Source organism: Plectrocnemia conspersa, unplaced genomic scaffold (assembly GCF_051122295.1).
Source record: "Plectrocnemia conspersa isolate PC_06_02 unplaced genomic scaffold, ASM5112229v1 ptg000011l, whole genome shotgun sequence".
NCBI lineage: Eukaryota > Metazoa > Arthropoda > Insecta > Trichoptera > Polycentropodidae > Plectrocnemia > Plectrocnemia conspersa.
In genome coordinates, this window is record NW_028277175.1 from 2074761 (window position 1) to 2089999 (window position 15239).

Below are 15239 nucleotides of genomic sequence, written 5' to 3' on the forward strand. Positions count from 1 at the left end.
GGTTTTCAGTCCATCACATCTCAGCGTGCGATCGACCAGATCGTCACTCGCGAAAATTTATTTACATAATTATATACTAATATATCTAAATTGTGAATATATTTATCGGATCGAAGTACTATCTTCGAATCCCTCGCGACCTAGTGACCTAAATAAATATGGTGTGGCCCCGGGACCCCGAATCTGAGTATCCTAGGATATGGCACAGGTTTCAGGGAAGACGACCGCAACCAGATGGAACTCTTCCGTGGTTTAGGGTTCAGGATTTGGAGCCTGAGAGGATCGAAGAAGCTATTGAGTTCATGTGTAGCGATTTTCTTTACAACGAGCCCATGTGTAAAGCCACAGGTGATTTTTAAGTATTCTTTATGATGAAAATCTGAATGAAAACTCTAGTTAACTAATATTAAATGATAATATAGTAAAACTAAATCAGATAATAAAACATCGTTTAAAAAAAATAAAACTTTTATTTAGAGAAACTAATTTTATTAAATATATTATATTATTATAGTCTTTATGGTATATGTTATAGTACTAATAGTAATATATAAAATCAAAACAATCTTTCATTATAAAGTATTTTTAATCAAATATATATTTTTAGGTATTTTTTTCATAAAACATTTTTTTAATGGTATTAAATATTAACCATAAAAATGTATGCTATTTTATATTTTTTATTTTTCCTTTATGCTATATTTTTAATATAAAAATGTTTTAAGTTCCAATATGCTATAATAATATTTAATTGACATAAATATTAAAATGTTAAATGAAAGATTTTAATTTGATAAATTTTCCTGCTGTTAAAAAATATTCAGAGAAATTGTTCAGTAATAATACAAATTTAGCCATATATTTTTTTCTTTATATAAAAATGTCTTTAAATTATATATGTTTAATGATAAAATACGTTGAACAAATCTAACTTTTTATACTTCCTAATTTGAAAAATTTAAATATGTTTGAATAACGTTTATTTAAAAAAAAATATTTTTGGAAATAATGATATTTTTATATTAAAATATTTTTAAATTTTATTTGTATAATAATAAAATATGTTAGGAAATCCCTAACCTGACCTCCCCCCCCCCCAATGACTGCGACTCGAGAGATTCATATCTCAACACTGTGGTATCTGTATTTGAACATTTTTTTTGAACTTCGTCTAACATGAATCGGTTGCATCTGTGGCGACCGTTTGCCAATACAAATAAGATAATGATGTTTCTTGGAACCACTTTAAAGAAATCGTAATTGAGATACATAGAAAACGTTAGTTTATCGAAAGAAATTTGGCGATTCACACGTTTTAAATATTTTGTTCATAATTACATGACATACTTGTCAAAGGTAAGTGAATATAGATGACTTCCGCTAGATTACTTATGTCATGCTGTTGATCAACACAAAAATCTGATTAATAGCAAAAATTTAAAAATTGACCGTGGATATATTTAAATAAAGTTTTATATGTTTTGAAATAAAAGCAATCTGTCAAATTGCGTTTTATAGACAATTTAGAGCAACTTATAATTTTACTAGCGTCTATCAATTAAATTATATTTTCACTTCTAAAAATATATGTCTACTGGTAAAAATGTATTTGGACTTCACTAGTAAAAATATAATTTCACTGAAAAATACATATTCACTGTAACATTTATACTTTCTAAATAAATGTATTTATACATATGGAAAAGTTGAAATCATGTGATTTTACTTGCACCTGCCAGATTAATTATATATTCACCGGTGAAAATGTATTTCTATATGATTTCACTAAAAGGACGTATTTTAAAAAATATTCTTAGAATAAATTATTCTAGATTATTATTACGGATTTTTTTTATGCCAATACATATCAATTTTATTAAACTAGGACTTATGGGTAGATTTTTTAAGAATAGGCTTTTTTAACTACCGTGGTTTTAATTATATTGTCATGAAACTTATCTATATTTAAGCTTTTTAGCTAATCAAAGCCTCCATATTGTTTCAAAATGGCGTCTATTGAAAAAATAAAAAATTCATACTCCGTTAAAAAATAATAATTATAAAAAATAAAATAATTTTGCACATTTTTATATACAGAAATCTACCTAATTCTTACGGTATTTTTTTAATTGCACCTAATAAATAATACAATTGTTTTAATTAAAATAATTAAAACGAAGTTCTTAATTTACTAACACATTTTATTAATGCTTAAATAAGTTTTATGAAACGATCTGAAAAATTCTTATAGCTTATAAAAAAATCTATTTTGCAGAATATTTTCTCATTTTATTTTATTATGAATTTAATTATAAAACATATTTACATATAAATATATTATATAATTTAATCAACATATATTTAAAATATGCATATCTCTATTTATTCATGAATTAAATTACGAGAAGCTATTCTTGAAATTTTCATTATGCCATCACGTATTTGTACGTATTTCACCTTTCAGACGACATCAGAGAATTCCACTTAATGAAATTCCTAGGAATTTTCCCACATTTCCACGAAAATGATTAAATAACCCGACTACTTCACACATGCTTTATAAACTGCTGATAATGATCTGCTACCGACAAATATAAAACATCAGCTGCTGACCTTGCTACTGAGTTCGAGTTATATTTATATTATTATACGTTGAATAGCAAACATGTTACTGTAATTGTAGAGTTCAAAGATAACATGTGAAGTATTTTGGCAAAAATATTGCTAAATAAGTCCTTGACACGTACATATGTACATACATGCATACGTGATATACTCAACGTTCAATTAACATACAATTGAGTATGAGGAAGCACTACGTAGATTGTCGTATAAAATATATGCAATAAAAAACTTTTCCAATTGGATTATAATAGATAAAAGCCACGTTTGTTTTATGAAAACATTAAACATTCACAATCGATAATAGTTAATAAATCCACACAATATGCAGAAAAATACATCTTGAGCTGGCTACATCTAATCTGTGATTAATTGCTCTGATGATTACAAACAATAATAGTTATATAATTGTATTGGATATTTTTTTAATCTGTAATTAAAACGGTTTATTTTTCTCTTCCATAATTGGGCGGCCAAATGTGCATTTCCTTTAATGCAGTGTATGTATTTGCAAAATATTATAATTTAGTGATTGAATCTGAATCATTACAATAAAAAATTACTACATCAATGATTAGTTACCGATTCTAGTAGATAAGTTTATCTTGAATCTATTATACTTGACGATACAATCAAATAATGCAGGTTTAACACATAACAGACAGAAAAGCACTCAATCATTAATGATTACAATCAAAACCCTTTCATTCGATTTTTATGTTTATTGTACATTCATTTATATAAGAACTTTGATTTATTTGCTAAACCTAATGTTTTATTTGCGTACGTTTAGAAGTAGCAAAAGACCCTGTGGCCATCGAAGAAATTAAAATAATCTGGAAGAAAATTTTCGACGACAGAATGGCTTTGGTGTGCTATATGGAAGATCCTGCAAATCCTGGCCAAGTTTTCCACGAATTTGTCGGAATCAACGCTACTTCTGTGGTCACCAAAGACGATAAACACGAAGAACCAGTGGTTCGTATCTTTATAAATACATATTGATCCTTCAGGTGTTAATTATTCGCAGTTGTGACCAAGGGAATGGATATTTTGGTGGACGGGTGGTGACGGGTAGCAATTACACATAGATTGAGCCGCTGTAGTAGAATTTTAATCAAATGTTTGTTATTGAAATATATGCGAGTTAACGGTAAACGAGGCACCACCAGCCGTTGTCTTCCCGTCGAGGACCGTCAAAAAAATGTGCTGCCCTCCACCGCCGCCACGTCAGTTACTGCCGAGTGCCGCCAAGTTTTGGGCATAGTGAATGAATGAATAAATAGATAAATAGGTACCCATAATATAAACGTAATTCTAATCTAATGACTAATTAAAAAATTACAGCATTTTTATGCAATGTTTTGAATTTTGATTGGGGAAATGGTAGCTGTTGAAAAGTGCGTTGTGTCTGGTATTGCAACATTAGAAATTAGTAGGCTTTACTATTTGTTTGGAGAACGGCTTTTTGATGGCTCTTTTAGTATGTTCGACGTAGCGTGTGCTTATCGAAGTAGTTTCGTAGGGGTGGTGTCGACAATCCGTCGCGATTGCGTCTCTTATTCTTGATTGTTGCGGTCAGAATGAAAATGATTTCTTTATACATATATCATATTTTCTATGAGCTGAAGTGAGATTTTTATGTCTATTTATCACGATATTAATTCGTGAGAATAGGAAAAAATAATCTGAGATGATCGATCAAAGTTATAATTATATTACAATCATTAATTCTGGTCTCTCAGATTAAATAAAAATGAAAAACAAGCACAGGACTTTAGAGTATTAGTTTACTTTTACTATGCATCGTGCTGGTGATTAGGTTGAATGAAAATATTTTATTTTAACAATATTCTGTAAGAATAGTTCAACGGATTCTGTGTATTCATTGCCAACTTTTGTGATGCTAAGAATATTATTAAAGGAGCAATACATTTTGATATTAAATTGTATATTACATTCCTACAGTTTAAGAGCGAACCGTTATCACAAGTTTTGGGTGCATATCACTTCTGCTCAGAAATGGTGGACATTTTCAAAACCTACAATATAGATGCATATTTATCAGCGACAGGATTATCTGTCAGTAAAAAATACACAGGACAGAATATAGGAGCTCAGATATTAAAAGCCAGGTTTGTGTTTTCAACTACTTGTCATGCAGCACCCAAAAACGTAGTTTTTAATATTATTTAATATGTTATTACATTTTAGAGTACCACTATGCAAGGCTAATGGTGTAAAACTGACCGTCACTGTGTTCACAGCTATAGGTTCTCAAGTTTTGGCTGAGAAGGTCGGCTTTAAAGAAATCGCTTCTGTCTCATATGATGATCTGCAACAAAAGCATGGTTTTAAGCTGGGAAACGTGGACACAAAAATAATGAAGCTTATGACTCTACCTACAGATTAACGTGTTTTATTAAATTAATATATGTCTGAATGTTATATTATTGCTATTGAATATTAATATTTATTTGTGATGAATAATATAGTTATTCAAATTAGAATCTATATTTATTTTGTGATTGTAAAAACATCTCTATATGTATTTAAAAAATATTTTGCAACTTATCAAGGCTAACAAGCTATTGCCTTTGTAGAAAATTGTCAAAACAGCAATGATATTGTGCAACAAGGAATTGCATATCATTAAAGTTATTAATTTTCTAAAAATCATAAATTCTCAAATCTGTTTATGAATTATTAATCAATTAATAAATTAAGTTACATTATTTCTAAGCACGTAACTATTTGTTCGAAAAAAAATTTAATTGATTATTTAGGTACTTGAAATAAATCACTACAAAAAATAACAATACGCAGTGACAACGCTAGGTTGTCTAGCTTTCATATTATTTTTTTATAGCATTATTAGTGAGAATCGAATGAAGCATATATAAATCGAATTTTGATCAATAGATACGTATTGCTTTTGACGTGCATTTTTGACTTATGAGAAGTGATAACTGTTTTTGCGCCCTCCTATTGACTAAAATTTGGTATGAATATACTTTAACCAATGATCTCATATCAGAAGTCTTTAGTATTTTTTATTTGCCTCTTGATGGTGTAGTGTTGTCAAAATCGTACTACAATGACTACTTATACAGACATAGCATTTCTGGTATTGACTCTAGGAAAGTGTATTAAAAAAAGAGAAGTCCAGAGAATGGTTCAAATCAATTACATACTACACGAAAAAAAAGATGCTAGTAATAACAAAGTTAAACAATTTTAAATCATTCATTGAATTTGCAACTGCCGTATTTACGTCATTAATAAATAAAATAAAGAGCAGAGGGCCCAGGTTGGACCTTTGAGAAAACCCCGAAGTATTATTTTATTATATTTTTTGTGTATTGAAATAATACTATGTATTTTTTCTATCTTCATGACGCATTGGGGTAACCTGTTAGGTCACGATGATCTAAATTTTATTTAAATAAATAAAAACTAATTTAATAAAATATTTATTTTATTGTAAATTTTAAATGTAGAAATAACTTAATTATTTTTATAAAAGAGGCGGGGGGAAAGATTAGGCGTTTGAATAATAAAAAATAATTATGAAAATATTGTATTAGTAATTTATATATTTTTTAATTGGCATTTAGAGACTTAAAATCATAAATTATTTGTTTTTTTTTTATTAAAAATAGTTAGTCAATATTTTGGTAATGGCAACACTATTGCGTCAACTGTCATAATATTGGCGGTTTTAATAATACTTTCCAAGATTACTTTTCAAGTGTTATTTCGGTGTATCTTTCGCTACAAATTGTTATGATATTTGACAATTTTTAATTACACGTACTTTAATTAGTTAAAAAGATTGAAGACCTGTTACTGCGCGTTAAAATGTTATAAAAATGTCTGACTCAAGGGATATTTTTGATTTGCACGAAGAACATCTAGAAGAAAGTGCAAGTGAAACTGATGCTATATTGAAATATACTGAAGCGACAAGTCTAATTAAAAACGCAGAAGAAAACATTAATGTGAGAAATTCATATTTATATGGAAACGTACAGAATAATCAAGATTTGGATATAGAAGTGGCTGATGTATTGAGTCAGATCGTTCAGGATGTGACTGTTTTTGAAAGTAGTACTTTTTCTACAAATCAATATTGTAGAAAAAGTAAGAATGATGTAACTCAAAGTGAGTTTTTATCTTTGAACGAAATTCAAAGTAATGAAATTATTATAAACAACGCTAATAAGCCTAATTTTGAGTCTCAATGGGATTGTAATACTCAACTTGCTGCGTTAGCTGATAATGCTGATGCTTTAGACTCGATGATTAATTCTAGTAATATTCAATTAAACGAATCTCTGTTTGAGAAAAGATGCGTGGACTTAGAAATAAATGATAATTTTAAAGGTTTCACTACTGCGTCCAATAAAAACATAGAAATAAGCAAAGAGGCGTTGTCTAAAGTTGAAAATATATTCAAAGGAATAGAAAGCGATGGTAATAACGATGTCTGTGATTTATTCGATGATGATATATTTAACGACAATTCACAAAAAAGTAACAGAGAGCTCATAGACGAATTTGAAAACGAAAAATGGAGTCAATCAAACGGATTAGTTAAAATAAACTCCGATAAGTTTATGAATACAGAGATGCATATAATGAATGAAGACGTTGAGCTTAAAAATATGGATATGGCAGAATCGATTGTTCCAGAGATATATTCACAACCTTCTAGTCCCATTATATCGCAAGCCAGTAACATTAAAAAGAAGAAGAGAGTCGCTATTATTTATAAGAATACGAATTTAAACGAACCGGTATTGAAGAAAGTTAAAGGTAATGAAACTGATTTGATAGAAGTACCAAACATAAAATTATTTGATAATACTGATTCAAAGGATTTGATAGATGAAAATATTAAGAAAGCTAATGACCCATTAGACGATGATTTATCTCAATTTTATAACTTTCTTTCGATTGATGATGAGAAATTGATTGAAACAGAAGTTTCTAATACTGTTAAGGACATGTTGAATAAAATAGATGAAACACCGGCTACAAAAATATTTGAAGGCTTTACAACTGCTAGTAAAAAAAATATTGAAGTATCCGAAGAAGCGTTGAACAAAGCCAAAGCTATCTTTGATATCGACGTAGAAAACGAGAGATCATTTAGCGGTTTTAAGACTGCTAGCAATAAAGATATTGAAGTATCGCAAGAAGCGTTGAATATGGCCAAACAAATATTTGAAAATGAATATCTATCTGATTTTAAAACAGCTAGTAATAACGAAATTGAAGTATTGGAAAAAGATTTTGATAACGATAAATTTATGTTTGATAAAAATGAAAATGATGTAGGGTTTACAACAGCTAGTAATAAGAAGATAGAAATATCTGAGGAAGATTTGAGTAAAGCTAAACTTTTGTTTGACTTAAATTGTGATATGGACGTTCATCGTGAAGAATCAATCAGCGCTAATTTTACAGCACCTTCGTTTTCTGCTTTTAAAACTGCTAGCAATAAAAAGATAGAAATATCTGAAGAAAATATAAATAAAGGCAAACTTATGTTTGATTTAAATAATATGAATATGAGTAAAGATCCTACATTTAGTGGTTTTAAAACTGCTAGTAATAAAAATATAGAAGTATCGGAAGAAGATCTAAATAATGCTAAACTTATGTTTGATTTAAATGATATAGATATGAGTAACGAATCTTCATTTAATGAATTTAAAACTGAAACAAATAAAAATATAGACATATCCGAAGAAGCGTCGAATAAAACACAACTACATCTATTTGAAAATGAACCTTCATTTTCCGGTTGTATAACCGCTAGTAATAAGAAGATAGAATTATCTGAAGAAGATCTAAGTAAAGGCAAACTTATTGATTTAAACAATGATATGGACGTTAACTATAAAGTATCTGAAGCAGGAAATGAATCATTGTTTATTGGTTTTAAAACAGCTAATAATAAAGAGATAAAAGTATCTGAAAAAGATCTTAGTAAAGCCAAACTTATGTTTGATTTAAATGATACGGACGTCAATAATGATCCATCATTTATTAATTTTAAAATTGCTAGTAACAAGAGGATAAAAGTATCTGATGAAGAATTGAGTAAAGCTAAACTTAAGTTAGATCTAAAGGAAGAACTAATTTCTAATTTTAAAACTGTTATATCTGAAGAAGATTTGAATGAAGCTAAAGATGTTTTAGATGTGGATATAGGAACAGAATCACTCTTTTCCGGCTTTAATATGGCTAGTAATAATAAAATAGAAGTATCTTTGAATGAAAATTTAAATGACACTGCTATTGAAAATATCAGATTCAAAACTGCTAGCAATAAAAATATTAATCTATCTGAAGAAGCATTGAATAAAGCTAAGCTTCTTTTTGATATTGATTTTACAAACGAACCTTCATTTTCTGGTTTTAAAACAGTTAATAATGAACAGATTGAAGCTTTGAATAGCAATGATAATGGATCATCTAGTAGTAATAAAGAGATTGATTTATCTGAAAAAGATTTTGATTGCAGTAGCTGGAAAACAGTTACTTTTGATGAAATTGATGAACCTGAAGAAGACGATCAAGTGATTCAAGAACCTCTTAGTCTTTATGAGATTGAATCGATCATTGGCGCAAGTGTAACAGATGTACCTACACTTTCACACTTATCTTATGAAGCAATCAAAGAGTGTTCCAATAAGAAAACGGATCCAGTTAATGAAGAAATCTCAGAGAGCATCAAAGCATTCTTAGTTGACGAGAGCTCATCAATTTTCAACGAAAAGGACTATAAATCTCCGACGAAAAAAGCTGAAGTACATAACTTTGAATCAGGATCTAGTCCTATTCTTCAATTCAATAGCATAAATAAAAAGAGAAAATTAAAAAATCAACAAGTATCTGCAGTTAAAAGGATCAGACTTTCAAACGAATCAGAATTTAAATTCAATGAAAATTTTAACACTGGAATTGAAAGGATGACGCTAAAACAACTTTATGAGTCTAGCAGATCCAATTGTGATAGCGAAGATCGTTTGATTGATGAAGATATTAAAAATATAATTCCTCAAAATGCTATCGATTTCATATTCAAAGGAGATCGAGTCGATTTCTTAATTTTAAATCAATCTGATTGTGTTAAAGCAATTGATATGGTCAATGTTTTTATGAATCACAAAGATATAGATGAGAAGATAGTACCGGACGGTTGGGTGCTTAATCATATTAAGTGGATAATTTGGAAATTGGCTTCGTATGAAAGAACCTTGGCACCGAATCCTTTATTGATCATATCAAACGTTATGAATCAATTGAAGTATAGATACAATAGGGAATTGCATAATATTCAGAGACCGATCTTACGCAAGATTTTAGAGAAAGATGATGTACCGAGTAAGAGAATGGTGCTATGTGTTTCTAGTATCGTTCCAGTGGAGTCTAATTTGGAAACCGATGTTGAAAATGAACGGTAATTTCAGGATTGGTTAAAAAAGTTGTGTAGTTTTTAATGATTTTTTGTTTTAGCTTGCCGAGTAAATTACAAAAAGCTAAATATGAAATAGAGCTGACGGATGGTTGGTATAGCGTTATGACAGTGTTGGATTCTTTATTATCAACGGCGATAGAGAAAGGAAAGATTGTGATTGGCACAAAGTTGATAATACACGGAGCTGAGTTGTTGAATTGTCATCAAGGAGTATCTCCGTTGGAGGTTTGTATCAAAGCTTAGATTGCTTTTCTTTGGGTGTTGTGCAGCATTAATGCCACTGCAGATTTCTTTGTTTATTACATTACCTAACCTAAGATCTTGTATATAAAATTCTTACTCATTAACTTCGTTTCAATGGTGGTACTTTTGAGTTTAGTATCCCGGGTAGTTTTTTATGAGCGAAACCATTGTTGTCACATCCTGATTAAGATAAATAATACAAGTAACAGTACGGGGCGAAACAATGTTTGGCGCGTTTAATAGTTTTTGTTATGTTAATTAACGCTAATGGTTTTCGAAAGTTTACCTGGCCATTGTAAGTGTCACTCTGTTCCGAATATGATGATTTATTCCAAATTTAATGACGATTGTCGATTAGATAGGATTTTTTATGACGTAAAATTTCAAGGGTTTTTTCGGCCGATTCAGCGTAGCTCTGCTTGGTGCAGATTCAGCTGAACTCCCATTTATTCCAAGTGGAACTTTTGATGAAAGTACCGAGTGCAAGTGATATAGTATGGCGGCATTCTGGCTTATATACTATTGAGAAAAGGAAAAAGTCAAACGTCTTCTATTTCTTGATCACTTGATCAGTACAGATGATTTGGAGTGAAACTAGAATCTTTGTTTTTATTAGGTCCATTAGAGCAGATAGATTTCGTTCGAAACTGTATGAATCTGGCAACTGTGGTTAGGTTCTAAAATTTTACATTTCAGCAAAAGTGCACGTTACCTGCTCGGTAACGATATTGGGGTCTGACCGTTTATTTTTTTTGGTACAGTAACAGTTCTATTTATGTGCACATTCTTTTGCGTCGGCACTCTAGTCTCTCAAACTTTATTGACTCATCGCTCACTTTTCAACATTTTTTTTAATAAATAGCAAGTTTAAAAATAAAACAATTTATAAATAAAATTATTTAATAAAATAAACAAAAATTGCACATTTTTTTCACAAATATTATTAACTAATATTAAATAAAGAAAATATTTTTTTTATATTTAAATAATTATGTTTAGCTATTTCTACAGTGACTAATAAATTTAAAAATGCTATGAATATAAAATATTTGCTATTTATAAAATAATCAATACTACTCATGAAAAATATATTGCTGTTTATAAAAATAGTATTCGAAATAAAAAAAAAATAAAAATGCAACAATAAAAATAATTAATATTATTTAGACGTTAACACTTTGCTATTTATATAAAAAGAAGTATAAAAACACACTTCTTATCAGAGAGTTCCAATTAAACCGAACTAATCATATTCATAAAATAATAGGGGTAAAATAATTAAATTATCTTGGCCAAATTTTTTTTTTATATCAAAATATGCATATGCAACATAATTGAAATATTAACCATCTGGCTTCTTTGCGGATTCAAGGTTCAAAAAAGTACTAATTCCGGTAAAAAAAAGTAGTCCCGTTTTCTGTTTGAGAAGGCTGAATACAACTCCAATTCTTAGATGACAATGTCATCTAAGAGAAACTCTTAAAAAATATATCCCAGAAAGGGAAAAATTTGTAATTTTAGACCATTTTAAAAATAAACATTTAGATGTATTTTTCAGTGCTATAGAAAAGTAAGTGTATATTCTAAATAATGTGCTAAAACTTTTGGATTTCACTAAAAAGTTATGTCGCTCTTGTGTCATATTTTATTTATGATTTTTCCACTAAAACGTACACCTTTATTTTGCATATATTAACTGAATACAAATTAAAGATCAGTAGTGATAACGCATATCCTTGTCTTACTCTTTAGTATCATCGGTTTTTATTAACCTTTTAATTGCCAAGCCTTTTTGAATTACTACCTAAATATTGATGTATTACATAATTAAAAAATATGTATTCGGAAAAAGTGTTATCTGCCATTGAAACAAATATCTCTAAATGTATCCGACTCTCTTTAATGATGACTTCGGATAAATAGTAAAAGCCGATATATCAGAAACCGGCAATCAAAGAGTTAATGTACTTTTATTGTATCGTAATAGACTCCCTATTTTTTAAGATTCTGACATCACATTATAATATTTCAGGATCTAAGTATAGTACGTCTTAAAATTTGGGCTAATAGTTGCCGACGTTGCTCACCTTGGCTGAAGCTTGGTTTATATAAGAACAGTGGGCCGTTACCTTTAAAATTAGAGTCCTGCAAAGCCGGCGGTGGACCATTACCAAAGCTTAGGATCATACCTCTGACTATCTATCCAATATTTTACTTGAACAAAAGCTCCGATGGCTCAATAGGTAAGTTACTTTAACGTTTATCAAACATAGAGAAAGCTTAAATTTAACTCAATACAATTTTAGAAATGAGATCAGAAAAACTGCAACAAATCCACGCAATGAAAGTGGAAACTGAGTTTCAAGCAAAGATTGAGTCACTGTACGCCGAAGTGGAACGAGAATTTAGTCAAGACAACCGAGTCAAGCTGAAAAGTTGTGGAAATTTGAGGAAACCTAATATTGACGATGCCCCCGAAGACTTGGCAGATATGTTAGAATCGGCTGCTGATCCTAATGAGTTTTTAGTAAATATTTTATGATTTATCTTATATTAAAATATCATTTAATTGTCTATATTTATTTTAGGGTTCTCTAAGTGAATCTCAACTCAGAGCTATTGAGAAATATTCAGTTCAGAAGAAGATTGAAATAGGCCAAAATATTGAGAAGAGAGTCAAGAGTTTGATGGAAGAACGAGGATGGGCTAAAGAAAAACCTGTTAAAGTTTTAAAGGCTCGGATTGTAACGTCTTATAACGGCGAACTTTCATTTGCAATACTTACAATTTGGAGGATCGACGATTATGTCGTTGAGGCGATCAAAGAAGGAGCTTGTTTGGATGTCACTAATTTAACTCCAACTGGAATGATGTAAGTGTAGAATTAATTATTTATATATTAAAGTATATTTTGTAATATTAATATATTTCAGGAAAGGAGAGTATCATATTTCGGGAGGAAAACGATCGACGTTCATAGAAGTTCCTAAAAATAAATATCTAAAACAGTTTCCTGATTTAGATCTGTACAAAAGAAGCAGTGTACGATTTGAGCGATTTTATGAACCGGACTTTATACCAAAATTTTATGAAGTGGATGTTGTTGGAGTAGTTGTTGGCATTGAACCTAAAAACTCTGATGATAGTTCAATAAAATATCAAACCGTATATTTGGTTAATGAAAGTAAGGTATTTTTAGCGATCATCTTTTGGGGAGGTTTGAAGAAAATGGGATTCGATAAAGTCATAGTTGAAGGATCGTTCCTTGTTTGTCAAAATCTTCAATACAGATACAAATCATTACCGAGACACATATTTCACTTGCACTCAACAGAATATTCTACATACACTAGTCATCCAAGAAAAACATATTTGAGAAGCGCTTTGAACGATTTAGAAGAAAAGTTAAAAAATACTAATTTCAATAATTATTTATCTGAATGTTCACAATCTTTAAAAACAATCTTGAACTCTCCCAAAAGATATGTATCTAAAAGTGTTTTTAGTTCTAAAAAGGATATTGAATTTGATCATAGTTTATCAGGCTTAGATTTCGACTCGACATTTATCGAGACTTCGGATATTTATAAACCGGACGATTCAAAGCTTCCATCGAATTTTATTTCTTCAAAAATTAATATATCTTCCATATTGAGTGAGAGTAATACAAATTTTAGTTCACCGGTTCAGAAAAGAATAGATAAACTAAGAGCATATGGAGAACCTTCACCGATATCACCATTTGTGATTAAAAATTCTAAACTTGTCAATAAACCATTCATAATACCGATTATGAATAAATCCACAGATAGTGTGAATAGTGTTATCGGTAATGAAAATAAACAAGATGATAAAAATGAAAGTGAAAAGTTTGATGAAGATTTTTAATATGGTCTACCGATGAGTCTATGATACATATTTTTTATACTTATTTGCTAAGAAAATAAGTTATTATATTATTTGTTTATTTTTTTCTAATTAATATTGTGAAAATGTATGTACGTTACACTTTTAAAAATTTAATAAATGTTTTATAATATTTATGTGGTGTTTGAGTTATTTTTGCCGTACTGTGCTTTTAATACAAACGCTGCTTTTTAAATAAATTCTATACAAATTGGATACTCACAGAAATCCCCTATTTAATTATGGGTTAAGTACAGATATATTAAACACGCACAATAAATTATGTGATTACGATAACTGATTTTGTTTAATTTATACTTCTGATGTAGCAGTATCTAATTAGCATTTACTATCTTTATCTAGCATTAAAATATTTGTTGTTGTTTCTCAGCAGTTGGGTAAAAAATAAGGCTACACTATCGGCGATTAGATAGCGTTAATATATTTTCCATATTAATTATTCTTCATGGTAAATGTAATCAAAACAAGTAGTGAATTAAATGTCAATAAAGTATGTTAAAAGCTTCACGTTTTCGGGTTTTGAGGCCAAAGTGGTGTGACTGCAGCCAAAATAGACGCTAGAAAAGCTGGTAACAGTTTATTTTTATTACGTACAATTTACCACAGTAGAGCATAGTGTCGAGTTTTATCCGTAAACCGAGTAATCTGTAATGTCTGTCTCAGTTCGCCTTGAATGCCGTCTGTCTGTCTCGAATCGTCTCTATGATCAATGTGATAAAGTGTCGCATCTTTTATGTTCACGATTCGAGACATCTCCGGCGGATTATATTTATGGATGTTGGTGTGCCAATTGCATCGCTTGATGATCAAGTCAACGAAATATGGGTATTGGTCAATTTTATATTAGCCACCCCCGCATTTTCACACGTATAATGGAGCAATTTGGCGCATGCACAAATGTATTAACACTTGACCGACCGACGGGTCATTTAATCATTGCGTGGTGTGTGAAAAA

General features: G+C 29.7%; 2 protein-coding genes across 3 annotated transcripts; both read left to right on the plus strand.

Annotated features, from left to right (window-relative positions):
- Positions 1–5132, plus strand: LOC148229116 (uncharacterized). Of its 2 annotated transcripts, none has more exons than XM_088198922.1 (4): positions 1–348; positions 3416–3600; positions 4591–4757; positions 4837–5132. In XM_088198922.1, exons 1-4 carry the CDS (start codon positions 159–161, stop codon positions 5033–5035), a joined length of 741 nt encoding a protein of 246 aa, XP_088055048.1. In that variant the 5' UTR covers positions 1–158; the 3' UTR covers positions 5036–5132. The 2 variants fall into 2 exon arrangements, 1 of the variants encoding a protein (XP_088055048.1); XR_015811521.1 differs by having other exon boundaries at positions 8–348; positions 3416–3916.
- A 1181-nt stretch (positions 5133–6313) lies between these two features.
- Positions 6314–14397, plus strand: Brca2 (BRCA2, DNA repair associated). Its single transcript, XM_088197320.1, has 6 exons — positions 6314–10096; positions 10153–10339; positions 12390–12600; positions 12664–12884; positions 12946–13229; positions 13291–14397. Exons 1-6 carry the CDS (start codon positions 6495–6497, stop codon positions 14243–14245), a joined length of 5460 nt encoding a protein of 1819 aa, XP_088053446.1. The 5' UTR covers positions 6314–6494; the 3' UTR covers positions 14246–14397.
- The last annotated feature ends 842 nt before the right edge of the window (positions 14398–15239 follow it).